The following is a 27,745-nucleotide window of genomic DNA, read 5'->3' as shown; positions in this document are numbered from 1 at the left end:
CTGCCTGAAATTGTCACACCGAGGAGCACCGATGCCACTATTTGAGCTAGCTGTCTCTCGAGGAGAGACGTGCACCTCCGAGTGCAACGTTACTGTCTAAAAACGATAACGTTATACTATTCTACGTGGAGTTCATCAGTGGTCTGAGGCGATAACTGCGTTTGATCAGCGACGTTTCTGATAAAGATCTTAAGAGGTGGATGCATAATTCGGCAGAACAGCTGTTGTAGGCTACCTGCAGAGATTTACGTCCACCTTTTTTGTCAGCATATAATGCGCGTTATGCCTGCAGACAGGTAGCTGGGCTGTAACTAGGGCGATGGTTTAGTTAAGGCGAGAAATTAGGTGTGTGAGAGCCGCCTGAGTTTGTTTGGTGGGTTAGAATTTGCCAAAAAAGGTAGTACAGTTCAATAAGAAATATAAAATAAGATCCTTACAATAAACGTTCAATAAGATCTGAGTTGAGTAGTTATTGTTGCACAGTGTCCAGCAGAACACTGTATATTGCACATATTCGTTAACAGTGTATTTCACATTGCCACCCCTAATGACTGTCACATGCCAGAGAGGTTATCATGCTGTGGCGATCTCAGAGTTCACTTAGTAGTAGAGTTCATTTTGTCTTTACAGGTGCCAGAGGAGCTGATTGCAGAACCCTCCAGATGTGATTAGCTGTGTCCAGCTCTTCAGGAGAGAACAGCTCCAGCTTCCAGCTCTTCAGCTCCTCCTTTTTCTTTTTACTCACAACACCTGAACACTACTGACGTGAAATTATGACACTGGGTTCTTATCAACAGATTCTATCATTATAATAACTCTCAACACATTTCAAGTCATACAAAACTACTTTTACATTTGTAACCTTTTAATATTGATGTTTTCATGAATGCAAGACAAGAGTTTAATTTATTAAACTATTGCTTTTGTATTAGGAAGACTTTGTTATAAAGTGTATCAAACTAAATATACATAATAAAATCATTCTTCATTCATCAGTTTCATATTTTAATTTTAAATAGTCTGAGCTAAACTTAATAAGACAGCTGTAAATGAAAATATTAAGATGTTATTTATAGGCTAACATTTTGCATATATGTTAGTAGAAAGTAAAAAATGAAAGGTTGATCAGCCTCACCACACGTGATGAAAGGTCCACGACAATAACAAGGCTTCCAGGTCTCTGCAGCTCTCTGGCACCAGGTGGGACATGTGATCACAGTGAGACTCTGGGAGGAAAATGTGTAATAAATTGTTCAGGTGATAAAAAATATAAAGTAAATACAGATGATTCTTTAATAAATAGAATAGTGTGGTGAAGTTAATTTTCTAGTGAAATTTTATTAAAAAAGTGAATCTTTGATATATTCTAGATTCATTACACAAAGTGAAGCATTTCAAACCCTTTTTGTCTTCATATTGATGATTACGGTTTACAGATCATGGAAATAAAAACTCCACTATCTCAAAATGTATAAACATTTTAGAATAAAAATACATTTCTGTATTATAAATTATACAGAAATAACTGGAGAGGAGCTCTCTGATCAGCTAATTAACTCTGGTTCTGATGCTCACAATGAACTTTTCCTGAGTATTATAATTTTTTGAGATGGTCCTCTAAAAGATGCCTCAGTGTTTTAATGTTGACAGCACTACTATGTCACATAAGTGGGAGAAAATGGAACAAGGGAGACTCTTTAAATGTTTTTGTGTTGTCCTTTTAAGACAATTTTATATCAGCTGTCCAGTAGCTTTGAGTAGCAACATTATTATAGCTTTGAGTAGCACCAGAAACTCAACAACAATCTAGTGACAAATATAAAAAGTACGTTTCTCTCTCTCAAGTGTCCTTTTCCAGACAATAATCCCACACAGCCCTGCAGACAGCAGCAACGTTACTCAAAATAGGACTCCGCTAGATTATTACGTTTATTACAATAACATACTGAGGTGACGTCCAAATAAACGACTCGTAACCAACGGTATGTAAATTGATTTGCTTGAAATTGAACTTTAGGTAATTAACGTTAATAACTGATTCATAGTTAACGTTATCGTCAAGTTAACTGTTAACTTTGGTCTCAACAAAATCCAACATTAGTGTTGCAAAATAACGTTAACGTTACCACATTTATATATTAAAAAGCATTTACAACCTTGTGAAGTATAATGTCCAATATGTGAGTTATTTTAATATTTTCCGGTGAACCAGCCGCAGGTCCAACCTCCACCGTACAGAGTAGCATGTAGCATGTAGCATTAGCTCCTTAGCATGAGCTAACTCGGTCACGTCAAGCTAGGCGGGAGTGGTTTCAGCAACACGTCACCTCAGCTCCACCTACGACCCGCCTCTTTGCCCATTTATGGTTATCCGGGAGTGACGCGCGGCCAAGATGGCGCCGGCCAGCTCCGCTAATTTTATACACAGTCTATGATCCTCCGTCTCTGAGAGGGAGGAGACACGTGAGGACGAAGGACTTTTATCCACCACACGGGACGTCCTCCCAGCTGCAGAAATCACCGAGTGTCCGTTTCAGACGGCTGATGCTGCTGCTCCAATACTGATCCCAGATCTGTGTCAGGGACAGAAGAGCTTCCATGATCCCGCGAGATCGCGAGAACACGAAGCTCCACGAGGTCCCGCAGCGCTCCTGAATCTGAAGAGCTCCGACAGTCACAAAGGAGACCTGCTGGATCTCAGAGACCAGGACCAAGAGCGGGATGGAGGAGGACAACCAGGACCCGGAGCCCCGGAGCAACAACGTCCCCGGAGGACAAACAGCAGGCTCGAGCTCTGATAGCACCGATGTTCAGGTCAGTGTTCATGAACACAGCTAGCAGCTAACAAGAAGCTAACGTGGCGTTAGCTCGGCCTGGTTCCGACACGTAGCTTCATATTGACTGTAAACAAGATGTAATGTAGCAGGATTCAACAGTGGAGCCATCAGAACCCCGTATCTCTACAGAACCCACACTTAATGTGACGGTCGGAACCGGGAGAGGAGGAGGAGGAGGAGGTCTCTTGTAGCATGTAGCCTGCTTAGCATGCTAGCCAGCTAAAACTGGACACAAAGCTGAAGTTAACTTCCGGTTCTGCAGTTAACTCACGTTGCTGAGCGACCGATCGTCCGTGTTCTGCTTCAGGTTGTTCACGATGTGTTCTGGTTTTATAATAAGTCACGTTCATGGTTTTTGTTTTCAGCTTTTCTTTGTCTAGGAGGTGTTTTACTTTCCACACTGTCTTTTCATCAAGGCGGTTGCTTTGAAGACATGGGGGGCTTGTAGTGGTGTGTTACCTCTGTGATGTGCTGGAGTTCCTCTGAGCTGTAACATGGACCCTGGTTGCTGATAACAGATTCTGCAGTGCTGTGACGGGCTCGAGTTTGGTGCTGATGCAGTACAGCTCTACTATGACAATGTAGTGTTGTGTGTTCCCTGTGAACAGGTCTATACCTGCTACCTGCCATCTTTCAGCTATGGCGTATGATAGCAGGTGCTCCTTGGGGTTCGCGCTGCGTCTCGCTTTTTTTCTCCACTGCTGCCTCAATCTGTTTTCCCAGGCCAGAACAGAAGATTGTGTGCTCGGTGTATGTTTTTCTCCACCTTCATGTGTCAGCATGGGGCAGGCAGGGTGGGCAGTCGTTGCGATGATGGCCAAGGTGACCGTTGTCAGTGTCTATATAATAAATGAACAGCCCACAGTGAAGATCAACACATGGGTCGCCATTTTTCAGTTCACCCTCAAAGACCTTGTTGATGTAAAGGCAACTACTTAAGCAATAATTTCATTCATTCCTTTAACACATTACACTAGACTAAAAAGGAAGGCAGAGAGTTTCCACTTGTTATACTGTTGTTTCACAGTAATATTAGGTGTGTGGGCTGTTTTAAAAGTGTATTAAAACACGTCTTAGTAACAATCACATTTAACATAAGCCAAAAAATTCGGTTGTCAAGATTTTTTTTTATGATCACAGTTATTAGCTTAGCCTGTGGATTTATGGATACACAGCATAATTTTGCCTAGTGGTTAGCAGACTTTTCCTCTCCTCATAGCTTAAGAAATTCATGTATTATTTATACTGTGTCTTACTCACCGCTGGTTAAGTCACTGCATCTCCCGACACAACACCACGATTTTCAACCAGACTGAAATCGCTCTTAAAGGGGCGGGACTGCACGCAACACCACATGACGCTGATTGGACAGCGGTATTCAAAGGCAAACTGTCTGTCAAAAACAGTCACAACTACTTAACAGTGATGATAGATTATTATCAGGAGTATCACGCTATATGTTCAGTAAAAGTGGCTCTTAAAGGATCCCATACGGCCATTGGCCCACAGTGGTGCGAGGCTTGCGCTTAACTTACGGCTAGCCAAATTCTAACATGCTTGCCAGCAAAACAGAGACAACATATGTTCTACAGAGCAGCAGTTGTCTTCAGTCCAATGCATTAATAATCAGCCAATCGATTCATCGGTCGACCTCTAGTCACAGGTATTTCTTCTCCGGGCGGTGGAGGATGTTGTGTTTTTGTTACCAATATTCTTAACAGCCATTGTTGTCGTGCTGCTGCCAGTGGTTTCCACAGTATCTCTTCAAGCAGTTTGGGGTCTGATTGGGCTGTTGGGCTTCTGTAAATACCATCATAGAGTCACGGTCTAGACCTGCTCTTTTATGAAAAGCGCTGTGAGATAACTGTTGTTGTGATTTGGCGCTATATAAATAAAATTGAATTGATTCAATTATTTCTTCATTAGGCGATTAATCTAATGCCTAATTTATTGAATGTAAGTTTTTGTTACCCAATTAATGTAACAGTTAATTTATAATTAATGGAAACTTGTCTCATCTACAATTCAAAATTGCAGTTGGCCATCTTGAAAAAGACACACAAAGCTCATTAGAATTGTTACAGTACAGCATGCCCCTGGGAACAGATGGCTTTGCACATGCTCCATGGCCATAAGAGCTGCATGCGTTCCCCCACCTTTTCCCATCCCTCCTCTATTAGAGAGGGTAAGGTGGGAACGGGTAAAAGCCTATCAACACTGAACATAGTGTGGAGGTGGCCAATAGAACGAAGACAAACACACGGAGCAAAGCCAGCGGACAGAGCTGTGAGAAGCGCCTATGTTTGCTCAGAACCACTGTTCATTTTCTGCACTTTATTAATCAAGTTGTATAATTTTAAAAAGAAATTTTAACCACAGAAGAAAATACAGATTATTACTGGTAATACCTTTTTTGAAGGTGGGTCTTCGACATTTGTTGTGCAGCGGTGTTCATGATTCTAAGCGTTGGATTCTCACACAGGTCCATTGTCAATGTGTTTGCGACCGAGCAAGAGGAGGTGCTGAGCAAACATATGCGCTGCTCACAGCTCTGTAATCAAATACGTTTTCCACCCATTTTTAATAGGAAAAAAAAGCTTGTCGATACTGCTATCGAGCGTCAAATCTGATTTAATTTGAAACTCAATGGATAAGAAAATCATCAGGCTGCAGTCTCCCAGTCGGCTCCTACACACACACAGCTACGTTCGTTACTGTAAGTACGAGCAATAAAACCTTCGCAAGTAAAAAGTTAATACTTTATCAACACACCTCTCTGTAAGGTGACGTTAAACATGTACAAATGGTTAATTTAATCATCTCTGTGCTCAGTATCTCATCCTGTATGTTTTATACAAACACAGCTAACGCTAGCTTAGCATCAGCCAAATGTTAAACACAAGCTAAATAGAAAGCTGTCTGTCTGGAGCATAAACCGGTCTGTACTCTGCTGGCTGAGACAAACCAGCCGCTCCTCCTTCTACCTGGTAACGTTACCTGCAGCCAGGGAGAGACGAGGAAGGACTGATAAAGACTAATCTTATTCTTTCTAAACGTCACTCAGTACTTGTGATTTCAGAAAGTTATTGAGTTACTTTGCTGTTGTCTAGAAACAACATTTAGCTGTATTTAAAATATTAAATTAAAAACAACCAGGCTGTTAATATGTACTTTTATATATTTATTTATTTATCGCAAGTGATATGTCATCTCAATATATAACGTTATCGCACATTAAATATTTTCCTCATACCCTGCAGGCCTGCCCCATGCCCGTTGGGTCGTGTCTTACCAAATAACCATCACTAAACAATCGATAGTGGTATCGATAAAGAATTGGATCGTTAAGCAGTCTCAATAAGGGTATCAATAAAAATGAACGATGCCCATCCCTACTGCTAAGCCAAGTGCACACCAGATTCAGTGTCTTGCCCAAGGAGACTTCAACATGCAGCCTGGGGAAGCCGGGTATCAAACCACCGACCTTCTGGTTAGTGGAGGACCGCTTTAACCACAAGCCACAGACACCTCTGTGTTTGTGTTCATTTACTTTATGTCTAGTGCTGACCCCGAATAGTCGAAGATTCGATGTTTCGATGGGCAAAGCCTGATTCGACTGTCAATCTCACAGTTAAAGCTTCACAGTTAAAGCTTCGCAGTGAAACAAAGGATCATGCCAGTTTGGTGATATGGTTGTGATTTTGATGCTATAAATAAACATGTAAAAAAGAAAAAAGCTTTTGATGTTTTTAAAGTGCGTGAATAATCCAAAATTGTAACTTAACTATGGGGCGCCAGTATGCTGTTGAGACGGAGCTACAGATTCACCAGTGTTTTGCTGAGTTGTCCACAGCTTGCGGGACGTTCGGATCATTTATCACCGCTGACGAACCAAACAAAAAACATTATATACATTTTAAATAGTAGGCTACTTGAAATAGACCCGTGAGGAACCGAACGTGCATACAATCGTCGGGCACACAATCTTGGTTTTAATATCTATTGCCTGTTAATTATTGATTTTACTTTATTTCATTTTATTTTTGCAGTTTTGTGATTGTATTTACAGCCTCCCTCCTGTGAAGCACTTTGACCTCATTGTATTAAAGTTGCTTAAAGATTCTGGTCTGTCCCACCCCGGGCCCCTCTGTAGACACACCCCTGCGGTTGGTTGTCACAGGTGGCAATGCATTAGTCAAACATGCTGAAATGTTGTTAGTCATTTCTTCTGCGTCAAGTACGGATAACAGCTCTCTGTTAGCATGTTTTGTGCCACTCTCCGCGGGCTACATTTCCCACATGGAGCATTCAAAGTAAGACCATTTTGCTCGCCTGATTTTGGTGACCTGTTCAGATTTTGTTGATTTGTGCGGTTGCCGTGATTTGAGCCTCCTACCATGTTTAAGTAGGCTATGTAGTTAAATTGTTGGTTTTGACTGTGTTTATTGTTGATACACGATTGAGAGTCTGGACAGTGTATTATTTTGAAAATCGACTGGATTCTTTGTCGTTTGTGTATCGGACTTCGTGTGCCCGTTTCATCTGCTCTGTGCTGCTTGATGCGGCTTCCGTCAAAAATAGACTGGCAGTGAATATTGAATGTTAACTAAACAAATCGCAATATCTGGCAGAAAAATCTAAATTTGATGTTTGTTTGTTTTTTCTCTAATCGTAGGCTCTGTTTTACAACAGACACACTGTACAGAGTTGTTTGAAATAATCCCATACTTTGGACACTGTCTTATTCCCTGACCTGTAATTTTTTCCTCCTCTGTTTTCTCCATTACTCCATTTGCAGTCCACGTCGTCTTCTGTTGTCCACAGCATAAGTGTGTTTTGTGACAGTAATAGTCCCCCGTGCGAAACAGTGCACTTTGTATAGTTACATGGATTAAACTTAACTTTTGTGTTGTGTTTCAGCCTTAATTATGAACTATGTTCCACAGACATGCTCTAAATGTATTTTATGGTTCTAAATAGCTCGCACCACCATGACATCACTTAATTTTTCTCCATGTATTTCTGTTTGTTGTTATAGAAACAGAGAGGAAGAGACGGACTCAAACGTTACCACTGTCAACACTGTGAAAAATCCTTCACAAGATCTGGATCTTTAAAGATTCATCAGAGACTTCACACTGGACAGAAACCGTACAGCTGTGACCAGTGTGGGAAAACTTTCACTAGATCAGATGACCTGAAAATACACCAACATGTTCACACTGGAGAGAAACCTTACTGGTGTGACCAATGTGGGAAGACTTACACTAAATTAAATAAACTGATAATCCACCAACGTGTTCACACTGGAGAGAATCCATACAGCTGTGACCAGTGTGAGAAAGCTTTCACCTCATCAGATAAACTGAAACTCCACCAACGTGTTCACACTGGAGAGAAACCTTACTGTTGTGACCAGTGTGGGAAAGCTTTCACTATATCAGGTGGACTTAGAAAACATCAACGCATTCACACTGGAGAGAAACCGTACCACTGTGACCAGTGTGGGAAAGCTTTCACTTGCTCAGGTATACTAAAAGTTCACCAACGTGTTCACACTGGAGAGAAACCTTACTGGTGTGACCAGTGTGGGAAGGCTTTCGCTACAGCAGGTGGACTTCAAAAACATCAACGAATTCACACCGGAGAGAAACCGTACCACTGTAACGAATGTGGGAAAGCTTTCACTACCTCAGGTGTACTACAAGTCCACCAACGTGTTCACACTGGGGTGAAACCTTACTGGTGTGAACAATGTGGGAAAGCTTTTACTACATCGGGTGACCTAAAAATCCACGAACGTGTTCACACTGGCTTGAAACCTTACTGTTGTGACCAATGTGGGAAAGCTTTTTCTCAGAGAGGTTCCCTTAAACGCCACAAATGCAGTCACACTGCTTCGTCTTGAACATTTGTCAGAGCCAGACTAGAGGTTTCCTCCTGCCTCCGCATTCCCTGATAGATGACCATCATCATATGCGTCATTCAGAGCGCAATTCAAACGGGATCAAAAAATTGGTTCTCTTGCCATAGACTACCGTACCTAGTTTTCCTATGCTGGTCCACAGGAAGGGTAGGGACTTACGTTCTCTACACCAGCTGCAGCAGCCAGCTACTTTAGCACCGATCTGCCGCTGTTGACTTCGTAACATTCAATATAGATTTATTTATGTTTTGCTGATACTCTGGTACACAGCTTCTCCACTTCTCAGTCTCTGACCCATGTATTATACAAAAATAGAAAATAACTGCGCAGGACAACAACACAGAGGAAGACCCATCCACTAACGTTACTTACTGCGCCAGGCTTGCTGAAATTGAAATATTGTTTCCGTTTTTCATACATATTTTCTTGATATTGTGTAGCTAAACATATTTTTCTCCTTTTTGTGGAATTTTCTTTGTTATACTTTGTGTCAAGACATGTCGTTGATACCTTTCCTGTTTTTGTTAAATAAAACGTGTACTATTTTATTCTTATTATTTCCTGAAGTATTTGTTAGATGTGTCCAGTTGTGTTTTTGGGGTTGTGGCTTTGGTGAGTCTTTGCCATGTATCTCACAAGGGGTGGAGGTCTCCAAGAGTTCTCATGTGGACTTTTTCTTTCAAATACCTTCTCACTTGTAAATATTTACATTTATTCATTTAGCTGACGCTTTTCTCCAAAGCGAAGTATGTCTGAGGTCGTACGCCTCTGGAGCCTCTGACTAGTTTCATCTTGCTTGATCGATGGATATAATTGAGTAACATCTGTATAACAATGAAAATGTACATTTATTCATTTAGCTAACGGTTTTATCCAAAGCGACTTACAATTGTATGTCAGAGGTCGCACGCCTCTGGAGCAACTAGGGGTTAAGTGTCTTGCTCAGGGACACATTGGTGGATGGGTCACAGTGGGGGATTGAACCCAGGTCTCCCACACCAAAGACATGTGTCTTATCCCCATCCCATAGAAGTGATTACTGGAGAGACCATATGTATTAGCTGTATCTTCTGAAAAGTCCACTCCTTCTTCATTATGTTTGGTAAAATCTTGTGGGGTCCTCACTTTCCCATGGCTTGAAAACATCATCAATACGGTTTGGAGTAAAATCTGGGTCACATGATGTTTCTCTTTAAACAGGTAAATTCTTGTTCCTCTAGTTACTTTACATTTTCTTCTCCAGATTTTAAATGTGTTAACTGTATATAGAGTAGTTGTGTATTTTCTCTGTTATTTTCTGAATGTGTTTTTGAATCTGAGGTTTGTTCAGACTGAAAGTAAAGCCAATTCTTGTTGAAGCAAAGAGCCGCAGATTCATTAAAGACTGCGCCAGCTGAGGTGAAGACGTGTCGGCTCAAGTCTGAAATGCTTAAATGAAGAATTCAGGTTTATCTTTGATTAATGAACAGAGAGACAAAAAAAACAAACCGAAAGAAAAACTAAAGAAGGGGAGTTTCTGCTGAGTTCTGAGATCAACGTCTGAAGGACTCTGTATGCTTCAAACAAACAGCATATTAGGTCTGTTTATCCCTGCTCCAAATGTTAAAACTTGAAGACAGGGGCAAAAGTCCAAATGTTTCTGAGGCCTGAACCAGGTCCACTGGAGGCCTCTGGGTTTAACTGCTGTGGTTTGATCCAGTGTGTATTGAGGAGGAAGAGGCGCTGAATAAACGGGGACTACAAAACCACTACAGACCACATTTGTGTTCAGTCTGAACAAACTTTTGTTGTTATGAAAATCAGATTGAATCAAATATTATCGTGTCTTCATTATCTGACTCCAACAGCTGTTTGCTTTCTGTTCTGTCAGTAAATGTGTTGTTTTCTGTTTAACTTGCATCCTGCCAGGGTTGGTGCTGTAATAATCTGAGCTGGAGACTCGAGTCCTTTTCAATGTTTTCATTAAATTAGTCGACACAAAGAGAAACTTTGACTCATCATTTCAAACTGGACGTTCAATGAACTGTTTGTATTCAACAGTATTTGTTGTTCTGTGGTTATTGGTTCAAACACAGACCAGTTACTTTTTCACATTTGGTGATGACCCAGGCTGAGGAGGGATTGGATTATGGCTACGATGACATCATCGCCGCTGTCACCACAGACCGTCACTTCCGAGCTGATCACAAATCAAAGAGAGAGAAGTTGTTTTCAAAAGAACATGATGAAAGTGAAACGTCCTGTTTTGATCCTGCAGTCACAAACCTTTAACTTCTGCTTCAGATTCTGATGTCGTCTGTGCAGCAGCACCAAAACAAGCGGTGGAAGCTTCACCTTTGTAAATCAGCTTCCACCGTCTTCTGACTCTCATATTCCTTATTAAATATCATGTTTTCTAATGAACTGCATCACTTGTGGAAAAAAGCCTGTTTGGGGGTCAAAAGAAACCTCTCAATTTAAAAGAAAAAAACATTTTTTATAAACTCTTCATGTGTTTATGTGTAAAAATATTAATTTGTAAAGTAACATGTAACTAAAACTGTAAGATAAATGTAGTAATAAATAAAATATTAAAATCAGCTGAAAACATGAAATGTTTTCCAAAAATTATATATATATATATAATATTTAAATTGAGTAATGGACAAATAAGGCTGTAGTTGTATAAACTGTTGGGTAATTTAACATATAACAAAACATATTTTATAAACTTTTGGTGTGTTGCTTGTTTAGTAACTAGTAACTAAAGCTGTCAGATAAATATATTGAAGTAAAAGTACAATATTTCCCTCTGAGATGTGGAGTAGAAGTAGAAAGTAAAGTACAAGTACCTGAGTGTTGTACTTGAGTACAGCAGTGTAGTAAATGTAGCTGTTGTGTTAATGTGAATGTTTTGTGAGGAGCTCTCCAGTTTGTCCTGAGGGACGAACAGACTGACAGTGACAGGAAGCAGCCAGCAGGAGGCAGCAGAGGAGCTTCAGTTTGTTCAACAGATGATAGTTTTCACTTTAAACTCACTGGAGGAGCAAACTGTGTGCAGAGGGTTTGTATCCTGTTACCTTTAATAGAAACCAACCAGTCCTCCTATAATGGAAGATCAGCAGCCCAGTAAGGTTGTTATTTGATTAAATGCCAGTTTATTATGGAATAAACAGCATGTGAGCAAAATATCAACTGAAATATTAAAGCTGATGAAGCTGAAGAGGAAGAGGTCAACATCACAACACAAAGTTTCTAATAAGGGGGCTGGAAAGCTTCTCATGACATCCAACCTATGCCACATTTCCCAGCACTCTCTCCTCAATAGGACAATACACGCATTCATCAATCTGTATTTGTAAATAGAACATGATGTTCAGTCTTAATGTGTGTGCATCAAAGAATTTTCAAAGTAAATATACTTTAAATCCAAGGCTGATTAAAGCAAAGATGCTTCAGAAATAAAGGTCTTTTCTACAAAAGTAAAGTAGTTTCTCCAACACTGCTAATTGAGGGGCGTGCGTGTATGTTATTACCTGCAGCGTTGAACTTCGCCAGGAGAGGTCACTGTAACTAAAGCTTCGAATAATTAACCCATTTTCGAAACATTTGGCTTAAGTGGTTCAGTGCTTCACAAAAGCTTTGACCATCACTATTATTAGGTACACCATGTTTAATTAATGTCACAGAATGTGAAGTTTTGTGGAAACCTTCGAACTAACCAGAACTAGTTACACATATCCACTGTTTAAATAGGCTATTAACATAACTATTGCCTATATGTAAATAACTCTGTGTTAAACGGCAGCCTGGTTGTGATGGGAACCAGTAAAGTACCAACATGGTCTTGAGTGCACAGACAGTGTGGTCATAAGTTGATCAGTCTCCCGTTTAAAAGAGCGACGGCTGGCTGTTTGCTCTATAAATTGTTTTAAGCTACGCCGGTGTTCTGACGAATTGTCGAAAACTGCTACCGTAGCACAAATCGATAGCAGAGTCTATTGAGTCGCTCTGCACTATCGAAAAACGCTACCTTATGTGTTCCCTTTTCCAATCCCATAAAGTTATAACTCTCACTGTATTATGACATCTTCTGTTTTTTTTTATTACATTGTAACATCATTTCAGGGGTAACGTATTCTGATAGACTAATAATGATTTTTTGTTTAGATATTGCTGACGATCAGCCACTGTCTCGACGGGATGCCCAACAGCAAGGTTGCACAGATTTATGGGCGTGGAAACAGACCGCGCTTGTGGGTCATCAACACCTGTCATAAAGGAGAAGCTAATGCGATAATCAAAAAAGAAATGATGAAGAAATGGCAGGACAGGTGGGATGTGGATAAAAGTGGAACGAAATATTACAGCTTGCAAAAATCTATTAATGCTCAGGGTGTGAATAGAAGTAACAGAAGAGAGGAGAGCCATAAAACAAAAAGAAGAAGAAGAAGAAGAAGAACAGCTGTCGTAACTACGACAACCACAGACGCACAAATACTGAAGCTTGGTTTGGTGTTTGTCTGTGTTTGCACTGAGCTCCTCTCTCCCCCTCTTTCTTGCCATCTGAATGAAACCTTATTCCATTAATACATGTTACTAACTGGACTTCTGGCCTTTCCCTTAGTCTTGTGCTCTCTCCTCCTGTTGCTTTCTGCAGGTGTTTCTGAATCTGTGGTCTGTGAGGAGAAACCTGTTGGCTGAAGAAGAGGAAGCAGACAAAGTGACAGTTTTTAGGATTCATTTCTGATTAGGATTCCACACACATGGAATCATTTCCATTTGCTGAATCATCATGAAGACGTTCAGAGCCTCTGGACACATTTTACTGGACACAAGTCTCAAAGAGAAACTAAATCCACAAGTCCATGTTCTGTTGACAAGTCTTTGGACATGTGACAGTGTGGACGTGAACAGTGATGAAGGAAACGTCCTGCTGGTAACAGTGATGTTCTCGTTAATGAAGGAGTTTTCTGTTGACAGACCAAGTGGATGTTCAGACGGAGGGACGGCTTTCTGCAGGACAAAGAGACGTATGTGCTGAACAGAGAAATTAATGAAGGGGGGAAAAGCGCTTTGTTTGTTGACAATGAGGGAGTTTCCTCCAGAGTGAGACCTCTGTCCAGTTCAGAGGACATCCATGGACACTGAAAGTCTCCAGAAACAACAAGGACATGTTTCAGTCCAGATCCCAGAGCGGATCAACATGTGACATCACGCTGACCTCACTCTGACATCACTGATTAATAGAAAAGGGTGTGAGAGTCAGTAGGAGTCAGAGTGAAGAAGAAGCTGATAAAGCGTCTTCCTGTCTTCATCTGTCCTCTATCAGCTGCTTCACCTCCATTTTCTCTCTAATCCAGAGTCAGATCGGATCAATGATCAAACTAATTGATCGGTCATCAGAGGAGTTGGATCAGTGGAGCTGCTTCTGTTCCTGTTTGTCTCTGCAGAGGAGACAGAGGACAGTCAGATAGAGACAAACACAGAGACACTGACATCACTCTCCATACTGACGTTTGACTCTGAGATCAAATATTTTCTCTCTACTGATGTTTCTGCTGGAGACGTAGACCCAGTATCGTCCTTCGTCTCCATCTGTGGGGGATTTCAGGGTCAGACTGAGGTCTCCAGTTCTCAGCAGGTCGTCCTTCATCTCTGTGTGATTTCTGTAAAACTGGTCCTGTTGGTCAGAATAATCAGAGCCGTTCTGATACACGTGGACCGTCTTTATGGGTTCAGCTCCACTCTGATGTCCTCAGGGAGGAGAGCTGTGGTCTTGAAGGGCAGCAGGACAGACTCCACCCCCTCCCCCACGTCCACCTGACAGACTGAGAGGACTACAAAGCAAAACATCAGCTGCACAGACAGCAGCAGCAGTTTGAATAACTTTATTTAATGAATAGCTTGCAGAGAAGCTGAAGGACAGAACCAGATGAGAGCAGCCGCTAACTGGGGACAGAAATACAGGAAGTAACAGCAAGAAAATATTTTAATGTCAGTGACACAAACAGCTGAGATTTATGTAAATAAACAGTGAAGCCAGTCCAACAGTCCAAATAAAAAGGATTTAAACCACATTTCTTCTTCCTCAGACCCAAAGCTCATGAAGTCACTTTAAATCAGATCACATAGAACTGTAATAATATTTTGTTATTAATTGTCCAGACGCCAGACAGGAACAACAGGTGGGACAGGTGGATGTTGTTTGACTCCTGGCTTCCTCCGAGCATCCCTGAGCTCTGTGGACCTGAGAGAGAGGACCTGTGAGGACAGAGGATGTTTATTCACCTCACAGGACGTCGTCGCTCGCTGCAGCCTCATTAACACTCCTCACCTGTCACAAGTGTAAAAATCACTCAGTGTCAGTTTCAGAAGCTGCTGCTGCTGCTTCAATGATGATCCCAGATCTGTGTCTGTGTCAGCAGCAGTGAACTACTGAAGGACCAGAACAGGCTCTGGATCACAGAGACACATCAGTGGATTATCCTGCTAACTTCAGCTTAAACACACATTTAAAATAAAAAGTGGATTCAACTAATTTAATCTTTGATGTTTGGTTTCTGTCACTTTGAATATAATTCTAGGAAAACTTCAGCTGCCAGAAACAAACACGTCTCTCACGGCCACTTCAGCATAAACACACTTTTATGACCCACAAGTATTAAATATGGAACAATGAGGACAAAAAGAAATGACTGTTTGAAATGAACTGAATCACCAGAACTCGTTTTAAGGCTGTTTGCAGTCTGGAGAACAGAACAGAGTCTCCAGCTGCTGATACAGTAACGATGGTTTGTGAATCTCTGCGGGACAAAAAGCTTCAACGTCTTGGAAACACTGATTCTGCTGCTAAGCAACAGTAACTACGGAGCGGTCGCGCGAGACTCTTGAGACTGTGCGAAGAGGAGCTCCACGAGGTCCCGCAGCGCTCCTGAATCTGAAGAGCTCCGACAGTCACAGAGGAGACCTGCAGGATCTCAGAGGCCAGGACCAAGAGCGGGATGGAGGAGGACAACCAGGACCCGGAGCCCCGGAGCAACAACGTCCCCGGAGGACAAACAGCAGGCTCGAGCTCTGATAGCACCGATGTTCAGGTCAGTGTTCATGAACACAGCTAGCAGCTAACAAGAAGCTAACGTGGCGTTAGCTCGGCCTGGTTCCGACACGTAGCTTCATATTGACTGTAAACAAGATGTAATGTAGCAGGATTCAACAGTGGAGCCATCAGAACCCCGTATCTCTACAGAACCCACACTTAATGTGACGGTCGGACCCGGAGAGGAGGAGGAGGAGGAGGAGGAGCAGCAGCAGGTCTCTTGTAGCATGTAGCCTGCTGCCTGGGTGTTAGCATGCTAGCTAGCTAGTACGGGACATATGGTGCTTTCTATTGACCTCGAAAGTCAGTGGTCTGGGAATGACGTCACACAGGAGAGGAGCTTGATAGCTGAACGCTCTGGCTCCTAGTCTACTTTTGGAGACTCTAGGAACCACAAGTAACCCTGCATTCTGGGAGCGCAGTGCTCTGGTGGGGTAGTAAGGTACTATGAGCTCTTTAAGATAAGATGGTGCCTGACCATTAAGAGCTTTGTAGGTAAGAAGAATGATTTTAAATTCTATTCTGGATTTTACTTGAAGCCAATGCAAAGAAGCTAAAACAGGAGAAATGTGATCTCTTTTCCTGGTTCCTGTCAGAACACGACCTGCAGCATTCTGGATCAGCTAAAGAGTCTTAATGGACTTTTCGAGCAGCCTGATAATAAGGAATTCCAGTAATCCAGCCTAGAAGTAACAAATGCATGGACTAGTTTTTCTGCATCATCAGACTCACTCACTCACTCACTCACTCACTTACTGTTTTATGTATTTATTTTAATTTTTAAAATATTTTTAATTTTTAAACACATACGCTTTAATTAATTTACGCTTTAATTGTTAAATGAAATATATGGGGTTGATTGTTCTTATGTAGTTTGATGCTTTGGCAATATTGTTATACATTCATGCCAATAAAGCTAATTTGAACTGAATTGATAACTCCAAAATTCCTCATAGTGGTGCTGGAGGCCAGGGCGATGCCATCCAGAGTGACTATATCTTCAGATAAAGTGTCACGGAGGTGCTTGGGCCCCAGAACTTCAGTTTTATGAGTTAGACATTAGAAAATTACAGGTCATTTGAAGTTTAGCTAACTGATGAGTTTCATCTGGCTTGATTAAAATAATTGAGTATCATCTGCATAACAATGAAAATTTAAATTTGATTCATTTTAGCTTTTATCCAAAGTGACTTACAAATGCTATAAATGTCAGAGGTCCCACGCCTCTGGAGCAACTAGGTGTCTAGCTCAGGGACACATTGGTGGACGTCTCACAGTGGGTAATCGAACCCGGGTCTCTCACACCAAAGGCATGTGTCTCCATCACCACCGCTGTAATTTATGGAGTATGTTCTGATAATACTGCCATAATGAAGCATATATAAAGTGAAGAGGATTGGCTCGAGCACAGAATCTTGTGGAACTCCATGACTAACTTTGGCGTGCATGGAGGACTCATTGTTAACATGTACAAACTGAGCTCGAACTGATAAATAGGACTTAATGATGTGGGTTTTTGGGGGCCGATGCCTGTATTAAAGTGAAAAGGAGCAGATTTATGAGCCGATATTTTGATTTTAAGAATGATTTGGATAGTAGACCCCTTTACTGTATAAACTACACTTAGAACAGGACAATATAGAAAGCTGGAATGTATGTGGGCTAAAAACCTTTTCCTGAATGGATTATGTTAATAAAATCGATTACAGTCTCAAAGTGAACTTGTAAACAATTGCACATCAATAAATATTTGTTTTGTTTGCTGGAAGGTTCAACTTTTTCAGCTGTCTGTAAACAGAGAGAGTGAGATAGAATAAGCATTTTACACATAATCTGCCATAATTTCAATGTAGCACATTCACATCTAGTTCATCCCTTTACCAGCGCCCTTTAATTCTAACCAAAGCTACGTGAAACCATTTAACCACCATCGGTATAAATCATGCCGTCTAGGATACAGTGAGCTGCTGTTGAATGCATCTAATACTACATGACTCTACAACGAGGACCTGCAACTTTGAGATTTAATTTAACTAACGTTATAACAACAACCAGAGCCGTTACGGCTCTGACTACAGCGTTTCACATCTACAAAGTCACATAAAGAGCCTGAGCTACAGGAATCCGTGTTATTTTCTTGTTCAGCTCATGTTTATTTACATGTTCACTTTGGGGGACATACAGTGTATAATGCGGCGGCGGCTGGTGGGTGCAGTAGCTGTTTAGGACTATATTGTATTTGTATTGCCAGTAGGTTATTACTACGTGTGTAACGTGACTACTTGGTCCAATTAACCCAAGATGGAAAATAATAATGATTAAAGCTGCAAGCAGCGTTGGGCGGGCCCTCTCACGTGTAGTGTGTTGAGGTGTGAGGCGGCTGCGTTGCAGATTCTGTAGCTCTGACCGTGTGGCTGTGAATTTGCCACGGACTTTGCACAAACGTGTTAATAATCACTTTCTGTGTCCCATTTGTCATTGCTACATAGCACTTTGCACTACAACTACAACTTAACATGTAGAACTCTTATTATACATGTAAAATTTAGTGAAGATGTGAGCATGTATACTGAAGTTATAACAACTTCCTGTTAAACGAATCATCGAGTTTTGATAGCACGTTATGGGCAAACTAGTCGACTGGTAATAACTTTTGTCAATGGGTTTAGGTTGCACAGCGAAAATTTGAAGTCGATTGGAATAGTTTTTTGGAGAAATTTGTTAAATTATAAAGTGTGTAAATTGCCAAAAATGACACTTGAATCCAAAATGTCTGACTTCCTGTTGGGCTTAGGCAATGGCTCCAAGAGGCTTTTTTGTACGTCTGGGCGTTATACACTTACCACAGAAATTTCGCCTACGTAGGTGAAACTTAGTCTGGGGGCTGTTCTGTAGGGGAGGCTAGCGAACCATTTTGCTACGCCAATGCACGAAAACCATAAAATACGAAGTTTTTCGCCACTCCTGAATTTTGTGCAAAGACTTTTCGAGTACGTTTAGACCCCCAATATTGAGGTTACATTGCAGAAAAAAGAAAGAGAAGGTCTTGTTATATGAAGTTTTAAAGCCAAAGTTTATGATAAATGGCACAGCAGCTCATAGGAGGTTTCCTAAAAATAGACATTGTTCACAAGTCCGAGTCAAGTCTGAAGTCACTGTGAGTGTGACTTAAGTGCATATCGAGTCCAAGTCTCAAACTCGAGTGACCATCTCTGCTTTGGACTCCCCCCGCTGCAGCTGGTTGTCTCGGTTGTAACTTTTTAAATTTAACATTGTGGGTTATATTCCACAGACATGCTCTAAAAGTCATTTATGGTTCTAGATAAGGATGCACAATATTGGATTTTTGCCGATATTCGAAATGCCGATATGTTAGAACTCATTTTTGCCGATGCTTATACAGATATTTACACACTTTTTTTTGTTTTTTAATTTCACTGAAGATAAAGCTAAGCCTCTCCCTATTTCTCATGTGTTGTAGAAACATATTAAATAAGACAACATTTCATTCTACAAAAAACACCCCTGAAAAATAAGTAAAGTTGTTTCACTTGGGAGAGGATTATATGCCAGTGCCACATTTTATTTTTTTATTCAAAACCGTAACAACCAATCTCCATATATTTTCTGAGCTGCAAACAGCACTGTCACAGAGTGCTGTCTACAGCACAAAATAAAAGCAGGTGTTGTCCAGACCTAAAACCTTGGTCCTTAGGATGTGATGTAAAGCAAACAAGGCTGGGGGAAAAAAGTTGAGCTGGATCACGTCTGCTGCTGTGGCTGTAGCTGAGCTACTATGTCTTGTCAGCTGTTCACACTGATACAGCAAACTCCTCAGCATGTAAAATGTGTTCTTTTACAAAAGAGATGGCAAGTTGGGAGTGCTTAAAATCTCGTACAATCTTCCTCCCGATTGAAACGTGATGAATATTATTTAGTGATTATTTATGTTATTTAGTGATGAATAAAAAAACTGTTATTTAGTGACGGGCACCAAAAAGCGGTATTAAACGGGCCCGGGAATGAACTGCTTATTACCAGGCTGTAGTCTCTGCCTGCCGTCTGTGTGTGTCGGCTTGCGTACTGAGTTGCTGTTTTAAGTTTTCATCAGTCAGAAAATTTCTACACGGAGCCGAAGTCGGTCTCCTCTTCTCCAAAACAAGCGGACCAGCTGATTACAGCAGGTAATGAAGCTCGTTAAAATCCCGACACAGACGTGAGTCTGGCCAGCTGAAAATGTTTTAATAACCATACAAACAGCCTCGTTTTTATTTTTGTGTTACTTTCTCTGTGCTGGAGTTATTTTAAGAACTGGATGGTTTTATCTAGTTTGTTATTAAATGTGTAACAAACTTTATCGTGTGTCTCTTCATTATACTTCCACTGAAAAAAAGCTGCTTTAATTGTCAAGCATAGCCTATAGTTTTTCATTATATTCCAATCTGATGTTCATTTATAAATTCTGCATATGGATAGTGGTTACAAATAAAAGTCCCCGGTGCTTTTGGTTGAAACGCGGCTTTTGTTTTATATAAACACAGCTAACTTTAGCTTAGCAATTAGCCAAATGGACAAACCAGCTAAATTGAAAGCTGTCTGTAGTCTTAACTGTTCAGCTTAGTTTGTCATGTAGCTTACAACTTGGCACATTGTTACCTGCAGTAAATCAAAGCAGAGAGAGGACAGGAGGACAGACTGGTACCATAATGCAATAGAACGTCTTCTTCTTAAATGGTGAAAAACATCCGAACGATCGATGGCATGTTTGTTTGGCTGTAGCTGCCTGCACTTGCGTCTGCCTGGCTTGATTCAGGCGCAGCAACATGACAACCAGAGCACAACAACAGCAGCGGCGTATGTAACAGCATTGTTTGATTCTCTTCGGCTAAATCATCCGCCAACATTTCATTTTCCGATATGATTCCAATAATGAAAATATGTCTAATATCTCCAGACATTAAATCGGATCGATAAATATCGTGCATCCCTAGTTCCACATAGCTCACTCCACCATGACTTCTCACTTACTGTCTTTCTCTCTGTATGTCTTTCTGTTGATATAGAAACAGAGAGGAAGAGATGGACTCAAACGTCACCGCTGTCAGCACTGTAACAAATTCTTCGCAAGATCTGGATCTTTAAAGATTCATCAGAGAGTTCACACTGGAGAGAAACCGTACAGCTGTGACCAGTGTGGGAAAACTTTCAATATATCAGGTAACTTACTAAGACACAGACGTGTTCATACTAGAGAGAAACCATTCAGGTGTGACCAATGTGGGAAATCGTGCACTACGTCATGCGACCTAGTGAAGCATAGACGTGTTCACACTGGGGAGAAACCGTACAGCTGTGACCAATGTGAGAAAGCGTTCGCGTTGTCTGGTAACTTAAAAACCCACAAACGTAGTCACACTGGAGAGAAACCGTACAGGTGTGAACAGTGTGGGAAAACTTTCTCTACTTCAAATAGATTAAAAGTTCATACACGCATTCACACAGGAGAGAAACCATACGTGTGTGAACAATGTGGGAAAGCTTTCACTACATCAAGTTACCTGGATAAGCACCGACAGGTTCACACGGGACAGAAACTGTACTGGTGTGATGAATGTGGGACGTTGTTGGCATGGAGTAGTTCCCTGAAAGCTCACCAACGCAGACATGCTGCCTCACTTTGAACATTTTCAGAGCCAAGCTAGTTGTTTCATCCTGCCTCCTCCTCATGCCTCGATAGCTGTGTTCTTCTATTCTGAGCTTCTCCACAAACTGAGATGAACAGTAACTTTATATTTTTAGCAGCAGGTGTGTTATCGTGGCTGTGACTACATCTACATTTATTCATTTAGCTAACGTTTTATCCAAAGCGACTTACAATTGCTATTTATGTCAGAGGTCGCACGCCTCTGGAGCAACGAGGGGCTTAAGAGGTGGTCACTAAATACTATCCTGCCCCTCCTCTCTTCAAAATAAGGTGGTTGTCACTAGGGCTGAACGATTAATTGCATTTGCGATAATAGTGCAATAGGATGAAGCATGGCGTTGTCGGAGAATTACAGATCTTGTCTATTAGATGTGTGAGGCGTCGCTTTGTTTAATTTTAGTTGACCAACTTTTGTATATATGTTTCATTACTATATAATGATTTATGGCTTGACTGTTTTAAATAATACAGATAAAAAGTAAATTAAATAAATTGCAATATTAATATATATAATATAAAAAACGCAATTCGATTGTTTTTTTTTTTTCCTTCCCTAAATCGTTCAGCTCTAGTCGTCAAACACAATGAGGGCTCTCCGCCCACCCTCACTCCTCTGCAGGAGGGAGGGCCCTGGAAGACATGGGTCAGAGCCAGGCTACATGCATCTACTGATTCAGCCTGGCTGAATGATTCCTGAACCACTTTATTAAGTAAATAAGTTGAATATTTGTAAATGAATCTTCTCTTTATTCATGTTGTTATTCATTTTGATTTTGATCTTGTAAAAAAAAATAAGCTAGCACTGTTAGCACTGCGTCAATTTTCTTGCTGTCCATCTGTCACAATTTTCTGTGTGTTATCACATAAGATAAAGAGAGGAAGCAGATCTGAGAATCTGGGAATCTGTAACCACAGCGTGTTTGCTGTTTTTTGTTTAATGCCACTACAGCCTACTTCTGTCAATAGATCAGGCTTGGCCGTCATCGCAAGACTTCAGGTGATTGTGCTCAGGTGGAACTGGTAACCTCTGTCTCTGTTCAAAGATGCATCTGAGAACAGAGACAGAGATTACATCTCCACCTGAATACAACCACCTGTTATCATGTGACTGTGCTGGACTAGAGTCATGTGATGATGACTGAGGAGGTTCAGTTTGCTGAAGAAGGCCATGGGATGTGGTCAAAAGCTCCAACAAAGAGGTAGTATGTGAGGCTTGAGTTTAGACTCATTTATTACAGATGTGTTCCCCAAAGTCAAGAAGGAAGCTCCACGCTGGATGAAATATTGTTTCTGTGAGCTTCATATATATTTTCTTGTTATTTTGTTGTAGTTAAATGTATTTTCCACCTTTTTGTGGAATTTTCATTTAATCTTTATTTTATATCTGTGTTCACTGTTTTTATTTTCTTTTGTTTATAATTTATTGTCAATATATATCATTTATATGTTGTTGTTTTTTTACATGTTGTTCTGCTGTTTTTGTACTTATGTTTAATTTTATTTCCTTTAGTATTTGGTAGATGTGTCCAGTTGTGTTTTTGGGGTTGTAGCTTTGGTGAGTCTTTACCATGTATCTCCGAACAGGTAAAAGTCTCCAAGAGTTCTCATGTGGGCCTTTCTCTCTCTCTCAAATAGCTTCTCACCTGCAAATGAAGTGATTACTAGAGAGATCAAATCTATTAGCTGTATCTTCTGAAGAGTCCACTCCTCCTTCATTATATTAAATCTTGTGGGGTCCTGAAAACATCATCAAAACTGTTTGGCGTAAAATCTCGGTCCCATTATGTTTCTCTTAAACAGGTAATTTCTTGTTTCTTTAGTTACTTTACATTTTTTCTCCAGGTTAACTGTATATAGAGTAGTTGTGTATTTTGATCTGTTGTTATTTTCTGAATGTGGTTTTGAATCTGTTGAGGTTTGTTCAGACTGAAAGCAAAACCAATTCTAGTCGAAGCAAAGAGCCGCAGGACTCGGTACGCTTCAAACAAACTAGATCATGACGTCTGTTTATACTTGCTCCAAATATCAACACTTGAAGACGGGGCAAAAATCACAAAGTCCCACTGTTTAAGAGGCCTGAACCAGGTCCACTGGGTTTAACTGCTGTGGTCCAGTGTGTAGTGAGGAGGAAGAGGCGCTGAATAAACAGGGACTACAAAACCACTACAGACCACATTTGTTTTCAGTCTGAACAAACCTTTGTTCTTGTGAAAGTCTGATTGAATCAAATATTATTGTCTTCATTATCTGACTCCATTTTAACAGCTGTTTGCTTTCTGTTCTGTCAGTAAATGTGTTGCTTTCTGTTTAACTTGCATCCTGCCAGGGTTGGTGCTGTAATAATCTGAGCAGGAGACTCGAGTCCTTTTCAATGTTTTCATTAAATTAGTCGACACAAAGAGAAACTTTGACTCATCATTTCAAACTGGACGTTTAATGAACTGTTTGTATTCAACAGTATTTGTTGTTCTGTGGTTATTGGTTCAAACACAGACCAGTTACGCTTTTACATTTGGTGATGACCCAGGCTGAGGAGGGATTGGATTATGGCTATGATGACCTCATCACCGCTGTCACCACAGACCGTCACTTCCGAGCTGATCAGAAATCAAAGAGAGAAAAGTTGTGTTTTCAAAGGAGCATGATGAAAGTGAAACGTCCTGTTTTGATCCTGCAGTCACAAACCTTTAACTTCTACTTCAGATTCTGATGTCGTCTGTGCAGCAGCACCAAAACAAGCGGTGGAAGCTGATTTACAAAGGTGGAAAACCTCTTTATCGTCTTCTCGCTCTCACATTCCTAATTAAATATCATGTTTTCTAATGAACTGCATCACTTGTGGAAAACAAAAGCCCACTCTTTGGCCTCTGAGTCTGTTTGGGGTCAAAAGAAACCTCCAGACTTTCACTCTCAGTCCTTCAGAGTCTAACAGAGCTTCCAGAGGTTTTGTTGAAGAGTCAGACTGTGTTTGAGCGCCACCTGCTGCTCATTAAGCAGACAGACCAATAAAGATGAAGAATAAAGGGAACAGAGTGCTGCTGTTCCTCCATCTTTTAGGTTTGGGCCGATAGACGATGCCATCAGCGATGGCTGACAGACATGTTGTTGATGCAAAACCCCCCTCAAATTTTCACATTATACCACCCTGTGAAAGCAGGTTTTAATGACCACGAACATTATTCTTATTTAAGTATGCTTTGTACCTGCCTCAGAATTCTCTCCTCCCCACACTCTGACACACTCACACACACCTACACCTCAGGTAAACACCCCGGCTTGCCCCGCCTTTCTCTGTCTGCTCCATTTTCTCCAGCAGCAGTATGTTTTAAAAAGTCACCTAAAAAAAAAAAAAACCCTGAGAAGTTGTCTTTTCTCTATATTTCCACTCGCAATTCATTATCACGGCAGCAGGTGAGCTGCACGTCGGCTTATTAATGACGGGTGCGGAGGATTTATATTGTGTACCAGAAAACAATCAAAAAATAAAACAAATAATTAAGATGAAGAAAAATGACTTAAAATAGTCACTGATTAATATCGTGTCACTCAACTAATTGATTAATTGAGCAATTGTATTTGCAGTGATTTCCCTATTAAGTGTGGAAACAATATAGAATATATAAATAAAAACAAGTCTTGGAGAGAGTATAACATATTTTTTATTTTGTTCTTCATTATCACTGTCCTCCCGCATATTGGCAGAAATTGCTGCAGGATCCAGGGTGGGGATCTTCAGAAGATATCTCCTGCAGCCCACCTCTTCCAACGTACCCTGTGTTTATAAGAAAAACAGAACAAAATCATACACTTGATCTGCTCTCATACAGTGTTTAGATTAGTTTTGTTTCAGACAGTCTTTTTTTGTTAACAACAAGCATGCTCAGCACAGTAGGCGGTGCCCTACGCATGTTATTTAAAAAAAAAAAGACACTGATGTGTTCCTTAGGTAAAATAAAAGAAAGAAACCACTAAAGTCAGTTATCATAAATTGCTATAGGTAACAAGTTAGTGTTGAGCTAATATTCGCTAACAAACGTCAAATTGAAACGCTGGAGCAGTTTAAAGTGTTAAAGTCATCGCACGGGAAAAAAAGCATTGTGACAGCGTCTCAGGTAAACTCAACTGCAACATTACAGTAATATTTTTATCAGTTTGAGGTTGAACTAATCTATACTGGTTACATGATAACAGTAAATTCACTGCATCAGCTGGACTGAATATTAGATTGAGATTGTTGTGAGACTTTATAACAGTTAGACCGCAGCAAGCAAAATGAGTGGATTGGTCTTTCTCTGCGGTGGTGTCGCTGTAGTCAGAGAGGCTCAGGAGCGCACACAGGGCTGAATCCACCCGGTTCCTTCACATATATAGCAGAATAGTGGCTGATGCAAGCAACAGAGAAAACAGGCCTGTGCTTCATTTATAAGTGAGCCCATTGACAATAAGGCAATGAATATTTGATTTATCAAGTAATTTTATTGAAAGACTACATCTAGTCCCTTTAAAGTCACTGGAGGAGCAAACTGTGTGCAGAGGGTTTGTATCCTGTTACCTTTAACAGAAACATCCAGTCCTCCTATAATGGAAGGTTGTTGTTATTTGATTAAATGCCAGTTTATTATGGAATAAATAGCACATGAGCAAATTATCAACTGAAATATTAAAGCTGATAAAACTAAAGAGGAAGAGGTCGACACCAGAATCCTTAAGGACACTTAAATAAAAAAAGTTAAACTTTGCCGTGCAGAATCAAATATGCATTAATTGGTATACCATGTTTAACTTTGTTGGGATAATGTGAAGTTTTGTGCCAACATTCGAAACAGGAACTGAACTAAGCAGAACTACTTACACATTTCCACTAATACTGAAGATTGGTTTGGTGTTTGTGTTTTTACTGAGCTCCTCTCTCCCTCCATCTGTATGAAACCTTATCCCATTAATACATGTTACTAACTCAACTTCTTCCCTTTCCCCCAGTCTGTTGCTTTCTGCAGGTGTTTCTGATTCTGGAGCTGTGGTCTGTTGAAAGAGGCCTTTTGGCCGAAGAAGAGGAAGCAGACAAAGTGACTGAAAGTTTTTAGGATTAATTTCTGATTTGGATTCCACACACATGGAATCATTTCCATTTGCTGAATCATCATGAAGACGTTCCTCTGCTTTTGTTATTCCCTTTACAATTCTGGAGGAATATAAAGATTTTATTTTAACACGAGAACAATGTACAACAATTTACTGGTCATGTGACCTACACAGGGTCTATTTAGCACACCTGTGAGTGGTTTTGTAATTTCACTGTTATGAACATGAAGCCATATGCAAACGCATCTTTTACCATGCAGTGATAAATCTTAGACACATCAGACTTTTTTCTCTCCTCAGTCATTTACACATGTAGAAAATTTGGCCCCACTCTGCCACATGGGGGCGCTGTAACCAAAGTCTTTCTGCCTGGTGAATCAATCAGTCTCACAGCTTTAGATCCATTTTCATGATGCTGAGTGGAGAAATGCTTTCTGTACATTGGAGGTTGTATTTACAGTTTTCCTCCTCGGAGGATATTCATGCTTCTCAAAATGAACTCACAACACCTGATTCATTTCTTGTTGTTTCCCCACAGAAGTCAAACACACCTGAGCCGGTCTCTTCAGGTGATCCAGTGAAACACTGAGTGAGTCTCTGTGGTCAAAGTGCATCACAGTGTTGTTCTAACGATGTGGATCACTGTCACGTGTTCATCAACACGCTCACCTTGCAGGTAACAGTCAGAAGCTGTCCAGCAGAAACGTCTCAGTGATCTGTGTCATCACATGTTGTCAGGTGGAGTTTCAGGTGAAGCTTGTGTCCAGACGCCAGAGAGAAAACAACAGGTGGGACAAGTGGACGCTGTTTGACTCCTGGCTTCCTCCGAGCATCTGAGTTGGAGGAGACATGAACATGGGGGACTTTTATTCACCACATGGGACGTCCTCGCTCACTGCAGCCTCATTGTCTGTCTAATGTAATATAATTATTTTGCATATCATTGCACATATTCATTATCATTCTTCTACACTTTCTTATTTTGTCAATTTATATAGTTAAATAAATACAAATCCTCTCTTCCTGTTATGACTGCAGAAGACAACTGGAGTAATGTAAAAATCTGCTACATTGTTCTGTCTCTACACATAGTTATTCTTTTATAATGTGCATCTGTT

At 40.7% G+C, this 27,745-nt stretch overlaps 1 protein-coding gene across 1 annotated transcript in view; it reads left to right on the top strand.

Moving 5' to 3' along the window:
- Positions 1-2,646: 2,646 nt before the first annotated feature.
- The window catches only part of LOC119912031 (zinc finger protein 721-like), a 52,306-nt gene continuing 27,207 nt past the window's right edge, over positions 2,647-27,745 (top strand). The window contains exons 1-5 of the mRNA XM_038731004.1: positions 2,647-2,814; positions 7,876-8,741; positions 15,689-15,839; positions 20,905-21,520; positions 22,112-22,188. Of these exons, the coding sequence (XP_038586932.1) occupies positions 2,722-2,814; positions 7,876-8,741; positions 15,689-15,839; positions 20,905-21,520; positions 22,112-22,188 (1,803 nt within the window). The 5' untranslated portion in view covers positions 2,647-2,721. The remainder of the gene's footprint in view (positions 2,815-7,875; positions 8,742-15,688; positions 15,840-20,904; positions 21,521-22,111; positions 22,189-27,745) is intronic.

Source organism: Micropterus salmoides, unplaced genomic scaffold, assembly GCF_014851395.1.
Source record: "Micropterus salmoides isolate LMB-PRFRI ecotype aquatic unplaced genomic scaffold, ASM1485139v1 Ms_hic_scaffold_2, whole genome shotgun sequence".
Lineage (NCBI taxonomy): Eukaryota > Metazoa > Chordata > Actinopteri > Centrarchiformes > Centrarchidae > Micropterus > Micropterus salmoides.
The sequence above is the reverse complement of the archived record's forward strand: the minus strand, read 5'-3'. Positions and strand labels throughout refer to the sequence as shown.